Source organism: Pholis gunnellus (genome assembly GCF_910591455.1).
Source record: "Pholis gunnellus genome assembly, chromosome: 22".
Lineage (NCBI taxonomy): Eukaryota > Metazoa > Chordata > Actinopteri > Perciformes > Pholidae > Pholis > Pholis gunnellus.
This window is the reverse complement of record NC_136549.1, coordinates 3,558,257-3,574,206: the sequence shown is the minus strand read 5'-3', so window position 1 is coordinate 3,574,206 and position 15,950 is coordinate 3,558,257. Positions and strand designations below refer to the sequence as shown.

Here is a 15,950-nt window from a genome sequence, read left to right as displayed (position 1 = left end):
CCCAGAGAATAGTTTTTGTTGCTGCTGTTTACGTTCCCTTTGATGCAACTTAAAAAAGCTTTACAGGAATGTAAACTGGTTTGGTTGGTTTGTCGTGTGGTTGTCCTGTTATAAATGAGTACAACAGGATTTCGTTGTGCATCACTGTGTTGCATAATGACAATAATTGATCCTTGAATCCTATTTAACTCTGCAATTGGAATTCTCGGCTCATGTTATTGTAAATGTATTAATTTAGAGTACATTTAGAATACTAATGATATCAACATTTATTTAATTTGGCTATAAATGCCATGGTTGCCCCGTTGCAGTCATTGATGTCCTTGACATTGTTCATATGGAAGCGTTTCTTCTTTGTTCCAGTGACAGTACAACCCTCAGGTGACGCAGCATTCTTTTCTACATTCCTTGACTTTAGCAGGTCTTTTAACTCTGCTGCTGACACTGTTGCACATATTTGACTTTCCTTTATGGATCTCTAAAAGCATATAGGGCAGGATGCGTAGCCTTACATGGTATCATTGGCTGTTAATTATGATAAAACACAATGCTCATTTACACACAGGTGGCATTCTTCATCACAGTAATCTGAAGTTAGGAGTGTTTGCTGAATCACTGGTATGAGCCCACCGTACGGTACAAGGAAGAGAGACTTCAGAATACCAAAATGTTCTTGCATGAGGTCCACTGTTCATTTCCTCAATGAAGACCACAACCACAGTAGAAATGAGTTGACAACATCCACACCCAAAACAAGACTCTGACTGGCTGAAGTAGATTTGGCTGTTTTAAGCAGGATCTTACACATGTTGGATCTCTGCCAGTAGTGATAGCTAACATTACCGATTCATGGAAGGAAAACAGATTTATGAACTCATTGTATCATTTCTGATGCTGGGAGAGATTGTTTAGAGTCAAATCAACATGAAGGAATCTTCTGAAAAGGTTATCTTCACCTTTTCAGTAACACGACAAAGACATTTATAGTGCAAACCCTCTGTTATCCGCTCTCTTTCACAGTCAATGAAAGACCGTAAACAGAAACAGAAATATATATGAGACAAAACTCCACCATCGCACATTTCCCATTACAGTCATTTAGCTGACACTTTTATCCAAAGCTACTTACATTTCAGACGCTATCATACCGTAGGCACAGCTACGGGAGCAATTTTCGGGGTTAAGTGGCTTGCTCAAGGACACATCGACTTGCAACTAGTGGTGCCAGAGCCAGGGTTTGAACCACCAACCCTCTGATTGAAAAACGGCCCTGCTCTCCACTCAGCCAGTCGCCCCACATTTCCCAAAGGGAAGGACAGAACAGATACTATAACTTTGTGAGCGGTTGCTTGAGTTGCGTGCATAGCTATGAAATAGTAATGTTTGTGTTGAGCACACGCTTCAGTGTTGAAGTAAATCATTTATAGATGAAACTATTTATATAACTTCAGATTTGCGCTCCATGGCCTTACATTCATCTGTGCTCAGTGTCAAACCCAGACAGTGAAAGCTGATGCGTCTGCTCTGCAGGTGTTGCTGCTGGAATTTGTCTGAACCTGCAGCCGTGAAGAACGTGGCTCTTATGTTAGATCCCAGCAAACATAAAGACGTTGAAAGACCATTATTTAGACGTTCAATCAAGGGATCCCGTTAGCGTTCAAAAGAAGTTCCAAAAGGATTTTCATTGCATTAATATCATAAATATTTCCTGGTTTGTAAGAGGGGTCTTCCTGGACACTACGTAAGCCTACAATATGTCATACATATGCTGTGCACACTACACTGTACAACCTACGCTGTCCACAGTACATAAGCCCATACTACGTCATACACTACACTGCACACACAACGTTGAACACTTCGATGTACACACTACTTAAGCCGACAATACGATGTACACACTACTTAAGCCTACACTACGATGTACACACTACTTAAGCCTACACTACGATGTACACACTACTTAAGCCGACAATACGATGTACACACTACTTAAGCCGACAATACGATGTACACACTACTTAAGCCGACACTACGATGTACACACTACTTAAGCCTACACTACGATGTACACACTACTTAAACCTACACTACGATGTACACACTACTTAAGCCGACACTACGATGTACACACTACTTAAGCCTACACTACGATGTACACACTACTTAAGCCGACACTACGATGTACACACTACTTAAGCCTACACTACGATGTACACACTACTTAAACCTACACTACGATGTACATACTACTTAAACCTACACTACGATGTACACACTACTTAAGCCGACACTACGATGTACACACTACTTAAGCCTACACTACGATGTACACGCTACTTAAGCCTACACTACGATGTACACGCTACTTAAGCCTACACTACGATGTACACGCTACTTAAGCCTACACTACGATGTACACGCTACTTAAGCCTACACTACGATGTACACACTACTTAAGCCTACACTACGATGTACACACTACTTAAGCCTACACTACGATGTACACACTACTTAAGCCTACACTACGATGTACACACTACTTAAACCTACACTACGATGTACACACTACTTAAACCTACACTACGATGTACACACTACTTAAACCTACACTACGATGTACACACTACTTAAGCCTACACTACGATGTACACACTACTTAAGCCTACACTACGATGTACACACTACTTAAATCTACACTACGATGTACACACTACTTAAACCTACACTACGATGTACACACTACTTAAGCCTACACTACGCTGTACACACTACATAGCCCTACACTACTTTGTACACTACACCGTACACGATGTACACACTACGTAGCCCTACACTACGCCGTACACTACGCTGTACACACTACATAAGCCTACACTACATTACATACAGTACAGTTCAGCAGGCGCTTTGATCCAAAGCGACTTACAATAAGTGTATTCAACATAAGTATTCAAGAGAACTACTAGTCACCAGAAGTCATTAGTGCACTACGATTTACACTACGCTGTACACGCTGTTGGGAAACTGCAAAAAGAAACTGCTTCTGATAAACACCTGAATAGTTTATTTGTAAGTTAGTTTTGAGGAAATAGACCAGGTTGGCATTTCCAGGTTGGCTTGATGTATGTAATATTAATCCATAACAGACAGGAAACACTGTTTGTACTTATTAATAATGGCAGCATTATTAATAGTAACATACCAAACTGTTATTCTATGTTTTATATCACATCTTTGGGTTTTGGGACTGTTGACCAAACAAAGCAAACTATTCAAAGAAAGCATCTAGAGCACTTGGAAAGAGTGATGAAGATGTTTCACTATTTTCTGACATTTTACAGGCTATTAAACTATTAATCGATTCATCCAAAAAACAATCAACAGACAAATCAATAATTAAAATATTACTTGCAGCAGCAATCAAGCCAACTGCTCAGTCAGATTATTTCAGTCACTTAATCTTGGACGTAGGAATAGATTAGAGAAGCCCTGTAACTGTCAAAGAGACGTGTAATTGAAATCTAATGAGTTTATTACTGTATGTGGTGTCTCAAGGTATCTTAGTGCGTCATGTAATGTCGTAAAGCAACGGGCCACACCCAGAGTTGGCGTGGGACCGTGGCATTGTGGGTCGTTTGCTGGCACAGAAGCAGAGAGGAGTGAACGACCCGGTTAAACTGATTCTGCACGTGGTCCAAAAGTGTTCGTTTGTACATATATTGTGTGTATTGTTGTTGACCTGCATTTACGTTTACATGTGTTGCATTTTTGGAGATTGTAGTTAGTAGTTTATGTCGTTATTAATGTGCTAATATGTGCTAGCCTGTTTAGCAACGGACATTTGCCTGAGAGACTCCAGGAAGAGCTCGCAATTTATGTACAAATGTTTGTGTTTTGTTTGTAGTTTTCATGGTGTCTGAGGTGCAGCCAGAGAGAGAGAGAGAGAGAGAGAGAGAGAGAGAGAGAGAGAGAGAGAGAGAGAGAGAGAGAGAGAGAGAGAGAGAGAGAACGCGGCAAATACATTTCATCAAAGGCATCAGTACGAATACAGAATTGTACCAGAATACAATGTTATTATTACTGATAGCAATGTTGGCCATAACTGAGATAAATGAGAATGATGTAAACACTGAACCAGTAGCGTCTCCATCTCAACTGCTAGAGACCAGCATGCAACAGTATGCGTGCACCGGGAAACCACTGCTTTCAACAACAAAGCGTCCATGGCAGACCTGACATGGTTCAAATGACTGTTGACACATCATATGTATGAACTGGTAATGCTGCCACACACACACACACACACACACACACACACACACACACACACACACACACACACACACACTGACCTTCAGGATGAAACTGCACAGTCAGCTTCTGAGTCCGACATCGGTCTGTATTAGAGCTAACACACTTGTGAAGTATTGTTGCCATGCACGCCTACATGCTGGGAAATGATGTTCTCTGCTACATACCGATCAGAACAATGAGTAGTAAACTCAGGCTCTCATCAACCCAGCTTTTCCTAGCTGGAGTTGTTTTCAGAGAACCTGCTCTGATCAAGCTAATGTCCACTACCTGCTACAGCAGACTGACACAGATAGTGAATATAGTTTCCTAAGAGACTGGTATTCTTCTCAGGAGTTAACCGGAGCGACACAAGAGTGAATATTGGAATAACTAGACAACTGCTAGTCGACGTGTCTGTCACCACTAGTTCTTAAGGTGACGACGTGTCAGCGTTGTGGCCTTTCTTTGAGGCATGGCCTCGTGTCAGTGTCTGATATCATCTTTCATGTTCATGTTACATGTTTCAGACATACTACATTTGTAAACCTCCTGTTGTTGACAATGTGATGAGAAGTGTGAGGAGTCATGCTGAGGAGCTAAAGTAACTTTTACATGAGTCATGGACTTGCAAAATGAGCACGCTGCCTTTCACTTGTTCCACCAATCTGTTGTAGAAGTGAAACTGAAGGGGAATGAAGAAAAGAAAGAAAGCTCTCATTGAGATCTCATTTTCAAGGGACACTTAATATCATAAGCTATAAAAAGGAATAATTTATTAATTGTAAACCATGACAATGTAGCCTACAAAAACAAAACAGTAAACATAAAGATGAATATGCAGACAAGCATATATCTATGTATATAGATATATAAGCAAATGTAGAGGCTAAAAAACATAAACAGACTGTCCTGATAAAAACAAGATAGTCTTAAAGGAACAGTGGAGTGCATGATGGGCTGGGCCTGTGTATTGTTAACTGTCCAGCAGGTGTATCTCCAGCACACGGAGCCGGTAAGCAATAGGACGAACAAGTGATTCTTCGTTAACTTATGTGTGAAGTGAAAACATCTCCTGCCCTAGAGCGGTACCGTGTACCGTTGGTCGGAACAGTAACTAATCAGGTTTACTTCTTCGAGTAACGAGCCATACCCCTGCTGAGCCCACCTCCTGCAGCTGCTCCAGCTCCAGCCTCAGCGTCTCCTGCTCGGCCTCCAGGTCGGCGTACTGCTGCTTCAGGCTCTGGTTCTCCTCCAGAACCACCAGCCCGCACTCCGCCGCCCGGATCTTCTCGCGGTTGGCCTCCGCCAGCTCCCGGGTCAGGCGCTCCACCTCGGCCCGGCACTGCTCCACCGTGTCCCCGCATCCTGCTCCACCGGCAGCCATCGCTCCTCTCTCCCTCCCTCTGCCCTCTCCTCCCTGCGTCGGATGAGCAGAGAGCCCCGCCGGAGGGAGAATACAAACCCCCACCGCCTCCCCTCAAAGGAGTCACACCGCGGCTTCGAATCTCATGTCAACAGTAAAATAGAATATAAAAATGAACATCCGTAAATATCCTAAACGCGTTGTCATCATCACCAGAGACACTGGTCTTGTGCCACGCGATGCTCTAAATGATGCAGCCTCCGCCCCTCCCTCCCTCCCTCCCTCCCTCTCTGTCTGTCTGTCTGCCTGCTTTTCTGCTTATTCACCGGCCTCAGGACGCCATCCCTGCCCGCAGCCGTGAGGCAAGGCACACTCCGCTGTCTGCCCCCTGCTGCAGCTCTTAGGGTTTGGATCCTCGGCTCTGCGTCTCATCAGCAGCAGTTAGGAGATCCGACTGATCAGAGAAGCTTCTCATTGTCTTTTGAAGTGAACATTTTTGTATTTGTTTCAAAGTTTGAATGTATTGATAATAAACGGTGTACAATAATACACCGCTAACAGGGGCTTCTAATAGCAGACTGTTTAAAAGATAGGAGCACATGAATAGAAGATACTCATATTGAAAGTGTTCATCTTACATTTATTTTACTGTTTTTTCCTACCTGGCAAAATTAAGTTAATATGCTACAAGGGAAGTTCCGACACATTCAAATCGGTACAGCCAAAAGAAAACCCAGAAACATGTTTGTCTGATGACTAATTACAACTTCTAACAGTGTCCAATTACTAAACGGAGCTAAACGTATTGTTGTTAATAATATAATATGTAATCCCCGGGACATTTGGGTTATTTCTTTATTGCAACCTGTTTGTACTCAATATTAAGTCGCCTTTATAGTAGCCTATGTCATCACAACAATATAGTTACATGTAAATGTGCGTTATAGTCGACTCATAAATGATATTGTCACTATTGCCTAAACCCTGTTTGTGTAACATTAGGATTACTGTATAATCCAATCCTGACTAAAACATTTAGAGAAAACAGAGGGAAATCTAAGTTGTGAGATAATAAAGTTAAAGTTAACTTGATTTATGGGAGTGGAAGGCTAATACAGCGGAGCGTCATTTGTCAGTGTGAAGAACACGTCCTGCAGGGGGCAGCAGAGGAGACGCCTTTATCTGCCAGCACATGGAGAAGTCGTTGTCCAGCCTTCAAAATAAAATCAAGAAAAGTCTAAAAAGAACTGCATAAGAGAAATCAAAACGGCCCAATCCAATGTCCACACTCACAGACTTTGAGACGCGTTCCGTGAGGTTTAGGGCTGCCTCTGTCAAATAGTAAAGTGTTTGAGGTCTCTCGCGCAGACAATATGAGCCCATTATGAACACTTTCCGTATGCCTGAGTGAATTACCCACAAGTCAAAGGGTTGTGACATTAAATAAGGGTTTACCAGGGGAAGCCCAGAAGCGGAAAAAAGGTAAGCAAAGAGGAGAGCACATGGGTGTTCAGCCTGGCATATTAAATGTACACATTAAAGATGGTACAGAAAACACATGGACGCAAAGGCATACACACAAAGGTATTCTTTAAATGTTGCTTATTGAAGCAGTTTTGACAAAAACAAGTAAAGAGATTTGACAATCATCTCTTGTCTCGCAAGGCAAGAGCCAGACGTTCAAACCAGGGAGTAAAAACGTCAAATAAAAACTCTTATGTGTCTGTCACACGTGTCTGTCACATGTTTTGGTGTCTTGTCCCATTCGTATTTATACCATTTCAAGTCAAGTGTGGCACTGAGGGTGCAGGGGTTAGGTCTATAGGGAAGCATTCGCGTTGAGCAGAGGAATCATTGTCCAATACCTTGTCTGGTTGGAGTCTCACCTTAATGTCGTTCCCTTTTTCTGTTGTGTTTTGACTCTCAGGGCCACCGTATGTTTGGCTTGTTTGACAGATAAAGACAACGATGAAGTTATAAAACAGTCACTGCCTTTTCAAATTAAAACAGACTTAGACAAATTTACATTTTTAAATAAAAACTGCTGGATATGATAACATATACCTGCAATATAATGTTACTGTGGAAAGAAGCAGGATTCAATAGGAATTCATTATGAGGACTGAATTATTTCAAAATGTCGTATTGTGTTTTTTGTCTCATTTATTCATGTGGTTATTTATCTCACTGTGTCTTATTTATTTATTTAGTATTGGACACTGGTTTCACAGTCAGTTAATGGTCTGTTGAAGAGATGAGTCCTTTATTGTGAAAAATGTCACACCGGAAGTATTATATTTGTTGTGGCCGGCGGAACACCGGCTATATGATCTCTGCGATAGCTACGCCGCATTGCACGTTGCTAGTTAGTTGCAATGTTGTAGCTATTAGCACGATAGCCATTCCTTTGCTGGGAGGAAGACCCGCCGATTAGTTTGACAATCCTACGGTGTTAATTCTCACTCATTCGTAGTCCAACCAGCTGCCAACTGCTAGCTAACGGAAATTACTCGCCTAAATAGTAGCTAGCTTGTCTTGCCATTGTCATAGCCTGGTAGCCTCACACCGCTAGCTAGCAAGCTACCCGCTAGCGTTCTACCGTCTTCACCCTCAGTGCGAACAGTGTCCTGCCCGGCTGGAGGACCATGGCGATGAGACAGACTCCGCTCACCTGCTCCGGTCACACCCGGCCTGTGGTCGACTTGGCCTTCAGTGGAATCACTCCCTACGGCTACTTCCTCATCAGCGCTTGCAAAGGTGAGACTAACGGACTATGGATGTTATGCAAATAAGGTTTGACGAAAAAGGGTCTTAGCATTTAACTTAATGTTAGACCCTCGAAGTGGTTTTAAGACATACATACTGAATACTTCACTCTGCGTCCTGTATGGTTCTTAAAAATCAGTCGAACCTTCAATATTGTTGGTCTTAAACTGGTAATTTAACATGAAATGCTTGAATATAAATGTGCTCTTGGAATAATGTGTCTTCCTGGAAGCAGCTGCTGTATCAAAGTGAGGCAGGCAGTGTGTCTGGTTCAACAGACACCTGTGAACAGCTGTGACTCCAGGCTTTGACCTCTGGATCCTCCCTGCGTTTCTGTTGTCAGATGGCAAACCCATGATGCGCCAGGGAGACACAGGAGACTGGATAGGGACGTTTTCGGGTCACAAAGGCGCTGTCTGGGGAGCCACTCTGAACACGGACGCAACCAAGGCAGCCACAGCCGCAGCAGACTTCACAGCGTGAGTGGACAGTCAGTCTGGTATGGGGCCTACAAACTCCTGCCTGTCTCTCTCTGTCTGTCTGTCTGTCTGTCGCTCTCTGTCTGTGTCTTGCTCTCTGTCTGTGTCTCGCTCTCTGTCTGTGTCTCGCTCTCTGTCTGTGTCTCTCTCTCTGTCTGTCTCTCTGTCTGTGTCTGTGTCTCTCTCTGTCTGTGTCTCTCTCTCTCTCTCTCTCTCTCTCTCTGTCTGTGTCTCTCTCTCTCTGTCTGTGTCTCGCTCTCTGTCTGTCTCTCTGTCTGTATCTCTCTCTCTCTCTGTCTCTCTCTCTCTCTCTCTCTGTCTGTGTCTCTCTCTCTGTCTGTCTCTCTGTCTGTGTCTTGCTCTCTGTCTGTATCTCTCTCCATCTTTCTCTCTCTGTCTGTGTCTCTCTGTCTGTGTCTCTCTCTCTCTGTCTGTGTCTCTCTCTCTGTCTGTGTCTTGCTCTCTGTCTGTATCTCTCTCCATCTGTCTCTCTGTCTGTGTGTCTCTCTCTCTGTCTCTCTCTCTCTCTGTCTGTGTCTTGCTCTCTGTCTGTATCTCTGTCTGTCTCTCTCTGTCTCTCTGTCTGTGTGTCTCTCTCTCTGTCTCTCTCTCTCTGTCTGTGTCTTGCTCTCTGTCTGTATCTCTCTCTGTCTGTCTCGCTCTCTCTGTCTCTCTCTGTCTGTGTCTTGCTGTCTGTATCTCTCTCCATCTGTCTCTCTCTGTCTCTGTCTCTCTCTCTCTGTCTGTGTCTCTCTCTCTGTCTGTGTCTCTCTCTCTCTGTCTCTCTCTCTCTCTCTGTTTGTCTCTCTCTCTCTCTGTCTGTCTCTCTCTGTCTGTCTCGCTCTGTCTGTCTCTCTCTCTCTCTCTCTTGCATTTCTTTTTGACTACTTAGTAACTGCTCCTGTATTGTTTGAGTACATTGCAGCAATAAGTGTTGTAGTAATGACACTAGTGAGTTTGTCTCTTTGTTTGTCGGTGTCACAAAGCTGGTTCACTTGTGACAGGGCTATATCACCATGGTAACCTGCTCTGGAGATACACTTCAGAGCCCTTCTTGTGACCATAATGACATTATTATTATTATTATTATTATAATTATAATGACAAGGATAATGCGCTGAGTGAAAGTTATATAGAGGTTCAACATAAGAGGACCAAACATGATGAGAATAGATATAGAGGCTTGGACACTTTATTAATAATGAACCAAATACCTGAATCTTCTTGCACAATCAACAGCAGCATAGAGAACCAGCCTCGGGTCTAGTACCTCCAGAGGTCCTGAGAAAAGTGGGGCTTAAAGTCCCAAACCTGACTTGAATGAACCGTGTGTGTGTGTGTGTGTGTGTGTGTGTGTGTGTGTGTGTGTGTGTGTGTGTGTGTGTGTGTGTGTGTGTGTGTGTGTGTGTGTGTGTGTGTGTGTGTGTGTGTGACGAACACAGTACGTGTATGTATGTATACGTAGATTATTGTGTAGATTACAGCACCATAATCTAGGCCTGATCAGTCGATCATGATACATTTGTTTTCTGTTATTTTTATGTGTTTTTTCTTCTAGAGATATCCTCTATCTGTATCTTCTTTGTTTGCTTTTTGAAATAATGAATAAAAAGCACATTATACTGTATGCCAATATGAATATTATTACTGAAGCTCCGTAGACTGTTAATTTAAAGATGTACTGTGTGTGTGTTTCAGGAAAGTGTGGGATGCAGTGAGTGGAGACGAGGTCCTCACACTTGCACACAAACACATCGTCAAGACTGTCACCTTTACTCAGGTCAGTGTGTGGACGTAGATGAGCTGTGCACACAGCCTGTATGCATGATGTGGTGATTTGATTGGGATATTTCTGAAGCTGCTTTTGTCTCTTTGTATACTTCTTCCTCTCCTCTCAGGACAGCAACTGTCTGCTGACTGGTGGAAACGACAAGCTGCTTCGCATTTACGACCTCAGCAACCCTGAAGCAGGTGAGCCAACGTGGGTTCGTGTGGGATTTGGTGGGCTGTAGATTCTGCTGTGTGATGAACACTGCTCCCTACCGGAGACGGATCTCATCATGTGAAAGTCTTTTAGCTCTGTGAATTATGAAGGGGAATAGACTCAAAGTTAACCCTGAAATGTCTGTCTGTGTCTTCTGTCCTCTAATGTGGTTGACTGTTGCATCTTTGTGTCCTTCAGCACCTCAGGAGATCGCAGGTCACACCTCAGCCATAAAGAAAGCCTTGTGGTGTAACAACGACAAGCAGATCCTCTCAGCGGCCGACGACAAAACCATCCGGTGGGTGAAGCTCTACCCGTGTCTCAAACAAGTCGTGGTGGAGGGAATCCATACACCATAGTATCGCAATATTATATTGATGCACGAAGGCCAAGTATCAATCTTTTATATGAATTAGGGATATGGGGGATAACTGTGGTTATGTAAGTCACAGTTTCATAACCACAAGGTGTGTGTGTGTGTGTGTGTGTGTGTGTGTGTGTGTGTGTGTGTGTGTGTGTGTGTGTGTGTGTGTGTGTGTGTGTGTGTGTGTGTGTGTGTGTGTGTGTGTGTGTGTGTGTGTGTGTGTGTGTGTGTGTGTGTGTGTGTGTGTGTGTGTGGTAACGTAGACGGAGGTTCATTCACTGCATGATAACGCTGCCATGTAGCTTCAGTAAATCTAGTTGTTTGGAGGAGATGTTTTCACACACAAATAGATGAATTATGATTAACTTCCTATCACTAGCTCTAAGCAGCTTATAATACATCATTGAAATGACTAATAAAGATACAATAATTAGTTTCCTCATTTGAATTGTGTGTTCTATGGATGATCAAACCAAGTAAAAGGAAATAGTTGCTTATAGGCCTATTAGAAATTGACTGAAGTAAGATGAACCGAGTAAAACCTTTATTCTATTAGAAAAATCACGTGTTAAGATCTGCATCATTTGCAAATGACAAAAGGTAATAAATATCACAATACTGGTAATATCGTATCGTGGGGCTAACGTCTGACAGTAAACGCATCAGAGACCCTTTGGATGTTATAGTGTGTGTGTGTGTGTGTGTCCAGGCTGTGGGACAGGAGCTCCATGGAGCAGGTGAACACGCTGACGTTCGACACGTCGGTGAGCAGCATGGAGTACGTGGCTGATGGAGAGATTCTTGTGATCACATATGGAAGGACTGTGGCTTTCTACAACGCTCTGAGGTAAGACCACCGCACCAATGGAACCTTGTTGTAATTTGTGAATGGGCATTGTGTCTGAATCTATTTCTGAGGTCCATATGAGAACAGTTGGCTCTGTAATCTGTCCGTCTTTGGTCAGCCATTACAGCCAAGCTACGTGAGCTGAACCAACAGAACGCACACTCAGCACTGGGCTGCTGCTTTAAAACATTTGTTCACATCACTATGTTGAAACAGATGGGGAAAGTTCTCCAATATTTCCTGAGAGAGATGTGTGTAAGCACCTGGACAGTGCACAGCATCTCCAAAGGAGACATTTAGGATTCAATAAAGCTTCTTCCCCACTAGACACAAACCATCACCACCCACTAACATCTGGCTTGTGTCTGCAGTGACCACTGAGTACAGGTCACAGGTATTTATTGGCTGCTGATGCTGTGGGACTCTTGTTGAAGGGATAAAATGAACTCCAGAGATTTGGACAATTATTATATTTTATTAAGGTACAAAAAATGAAATAAACATGCTCCACCAGACTCCAGTCATTTCCACTGGCTCCAACAATCACCATCTCTGGTTTGAAACAAAGACAGAAAAAGAAGTAACCACCGTGACGGTTTCAGTGTTTACGAACAGGAAAACCGAAGAGTCTATCGTATGTTCAACAACCTGCACAAACATGCTTATTTTGGTGGAACAAATGAATTTACTTCATACCTAGCCTTGCAAGATGAAGTACAGTGAATACCAGCCAACAAACGGAACTAAACTTCCAGCTAACTGGTTGGATGAAGAATGTAAGTGTGTCCACAGTATGCTTGATTTCTCGTACAGCATTTTGGAGAACGGTGAGTTTCAGTCAGAGAGCTGCGCTCCACTGCAGAGCGACCAAAGAGAAGAACGGTGGTGTTGCTCAGTAAATGACTTGTACTGTGCAATCTAACACACACTTCTTTAGAACGTTTCTAAACTATGGTCAGATCATTTGCTTTACTGACAATTATGTTTGACGTTGCAGAACTGAGGACTGGAGTAAGCCCTCTATCTGTGTAATGCCATGGTTGTAACTGGGTGGACAGAGATGTTGCTGTCTGCTGCAGACATATAACATCTCCACCATGACATCAAATACGTAGAACATTAGAATGATTCTGACTATATTCCAGCCTGGACCTCATCAAGGCAGTGGAGGCCCCGGCTCCCATCAACTCCGCCTCCCTCCACCCAGACAAAGAGTTCTTTGTTGCCGGTGGAGAGGACTTCAAGCTCTACAAATTTGACTACGGCACCAAGGAAGAGCTGGGTGAGAGAAGCCTTTTCCTCTAGATCACATCGCTGGGTCACTTTAGAGACCCTTTCCTCCTGTCAGACTACCGTTAATGTAATGACTCCAGTTTGAAAGGTTGAAGGTAGTTTTTTGTGGATGATTTGAAAAACACACTTAATCAAAAGCCAAATTGTTTAAAAGTTTTAAATTGAATTCTGTGACTGATAAATGTCCATGTAAATGTTTTAGGGGTAGAACTTTGAAGAACAGGATGTCTAAATGTGGAGCAGTTTCCTCATGTGCACCCATGTCCCTCCTGTCTGCAGAGTCCTATAAGGGTCACTTTGGTCCAGTGCACTGTGTTCGCTTCAGTCCGGATGGGGAGCTGTATGCCAGCGGCTCTGAGGACGGCACGCTCCGACTGTGGCAGACGGCTGTGGGGAAAACCTACGGCCTGTGGAAGTGTGTCCTTCCTGGTAACACTCATTTCTAAAGTCTGATCTAGAACCAGCTCTATGGCATAGAGCCGCTAAGCCCCGCCCCTTCAGGTGGCTCACTGTGGGACCTTTCATCAGAAGAAATATGTACGCTGGTCAACGGCAAATACGTTTCTGATTCTGTTTGAATTGTGCCATGAATTACACATAATGATCTTTGTCAATTTAAAGGATCAGCAAGTAAAGAAAGTCGCTATTTGTTGTAAAACTGTTGAGGTATAAGACTGAAAATACACAAGTAGAGAGTAGACACCCAAAAGTATCTGACTTTACACTCCTTTATGCTAGCGCTTCCACAACCAAGCAGCTCTCCTTTCACAGAGCTGCAGCTCTCAGCCTGGCCCGACGTGAAGTGATTTTCATCCTTTCACTAACGCCCACGTTATGCTGAGAGAGACGGATGTAGTTCACCGACTGGTTTGAATCACAACTTAATGATACGACTACAACAAATCTATGACAAACCGGTGTGATTCATGGCTCATTTCAATCGGGATCAAAAATCATATTTGTGTCACTGTTCTAAATATTATTCTGAAATAAGGTCCCATGGGGAGGGATTCTATCCCAGGCCTCTCTATTCAGCACATCTCTTCTTTATAGCCAACGCTGACCACCAATGCTCAATTCAGTGTGAACGTGTTGGCTTCAAAAACGGAGCACCGGTATCGACCACGACATCTGACATCTGGGAATACTAATTCAAGCTATTTCCACGAGAAGTTCTCAGTGTCTTCTTATGTCTGTCATGGGAGCTGTTTTAATACATTAATAATACCAGAGACAGATTTAAAAAGGAGTACAAATCGAAGCGGCAGTGATACTCATTTCCCATAATGCAACTCATGACTGATTGTCTATTAGTTATTACAGAAGACTGTTCTAACATTCCCAAGATGAATGAACTGATGTGTGAAATCAGCACAGTGCCCCTCTTTGAAGCCCACATTATGCTGCTCAATGTTCCACAGCCCATGTATTCTGTATGTACGTCTGCTTAATGGACATCTCTTGAGTTACTGCATTTCACCTTGTTGGTTAACACCTTTAGTGACCTCAGCTACACTTCCTCTGCCCTAGTCTGGATTTACTGCTTCCAAAAAAACCAAACGCTCTGCTTTAAAGCATCTGCTGGGAAATCTCTGACTGAAAAAAGGGTTTCTATCATTAGCAGCTATTTCAGGCTGCTTTGCTTGTTTCCTACATCAGTAGTTTTGTGTAGCAGCTATATTGTGCCATATCCAAGTATCGGTATGATCCTCTGTTCTTGTGTTGCCTTACTCCTCAGAGGACCTGGGGGCAGAGAACTCTGAGCAGCTGTACACTACGCCCCCTGAGATCAAAGCATGAGGAGAACGCAGTGCTGATTGGAAATAGGATGAGAAGAGGAAAGGAAACGAGCGGAGGGGTGTTCCAGCGTTCTATCTGGCCCCAGCAAGGAGCAGAGTCCAGACCATCTCCATCCACCAGGAAGTGATGTGGATATTATGACGGCCCTGTCTGTCATAGACTGACCCATGCACACTTACACACGGCTCCCACTGATTTTAAGCAGTCATGTGGACAGTAAGGGCTGCAGAGTGAAGCAGTAGAACTGTGAGTGTCTCCTCTCGGCTGCCTGCTTTCCCTCTGATTAGCTCACTTCTGTCTGTGTGCTTTAACTTGTTTTAACGTCCCTAAAGCCTTGAACACAACCCCTCAATCAGCTGTTGCTAAGATCGGTTTGGGTTTCAAAATTATGATATTAAAAGAGCTGGACCAAGGCTTTTTTCAGTTTATAGTTACAGGAATACTATAAGTTTGTGCTAAAGTAATGCGCTTTCATTTCTTCAAAATCATTGCTTTGAGTATCAGCTGCTTTTGTAATGTTACTGGTTGAGTCTAAGAAGTAAGTGTTCAAATTAAAGAAAATATTGTTTTGTGACAAAGCAGAAAGGGAAGAAATGCTGCTGGTTTTTTTCTCCATTTTGGTTCCTGTCCTTCGTTAAGTCCAGGGATGAAATAAACTAACGCATTGCTGTTTATTTGTAAAAGTAATGCACTAAGACAGAACTGGGTTTGGTGTTTTCATTATTTCATTATTTCAGTGCCGAATGTGGATGAATGGG

The 15,950-nt window shown here is 43.2% G+C and overlaps 2 protein-coding genes across 2 annotated transcripts in view; one reads left to right on the top strand and one right to left on the bottom strand.

The window, feature by feature from the left end:
- The window catches only part of LOC306714166 (protein bicaudal D homolog 1-like), a gene marked incomplete at its 3' end in the record, with an annotated part of 49,247 nt that extends 43,549 nt beyond the window's left edge, over window positions 1–5,698 (bottom strand). The window contains exon 1 of the mRNA XM_079184121.1: window positions 5,447–5,698. Within this exon, the coding sequence (XP_079040247.1) occupies window positions 5,447–5,680 (234 nt within the window). The 5' untranslated portion in view covers window positions 5,681–5,698. The remainder of the gene's footprint in view (window positions 1–5,446) is intronic.
- A 2,284-nt stretch (window positions 5,699–7,982) lies between these two features.
- Window positions 7,983–15,894, top strand: strap (serine/threonine kinase receptor associated protein). Its single transcript, XM_079184257.1, has 9 exons — window positions 7,983–8,416; window positions 8,769–8,904; window positions 10,603–10,684; window positions 10,803–10,875; window positions 11,087–11,186; window positions 11,962–12,099; window positions 13,245–13,381; window positions 13,672–13,821; window positions 15,131–15,894. The coding sequence occupies exons 1-9, from the start codon at window positions 8,305–8,307 to the stop codon at window positions 15,190–15,192; spliced, it is 990 nt and encodes a 329-aa protein (XP_079040383.1). The 5' UTR covers window positions 7,983–8,304; the 3' UTR covers window positions 15,193–15,894.
- The last annotated feature ends 56 nt before the right edge of the window (window positions 15,895–15,950 follow it).

What these genes read in the sequence shown, in the direction of transcription:
- strap (XM_079184257.1), top strand. Translation starts at nt 8,305, where the DNA reads ATGGCGATGAGACAGACTCCGCTCACCTGCTCCGGTCACACCCGGCCT. An exon ending in CCTCATCAGCGCTTGCAAAG is followed by an intron (nt 8,417 to 8,768) that starts GTGAGACTAACG and finishes TTCTGTTGTCAG; the next exon opens with ATGGCAAACCCATGATGCGC. An exon ending in GCTTTCTACAACGCTCTGAG is followed by an intron (nt 12,100 to 13,244) that starts GTAAGACCACCG and finishes ACTATATTCCAG; the next exon opens with CCTGGACCTCATCAAGGCAG.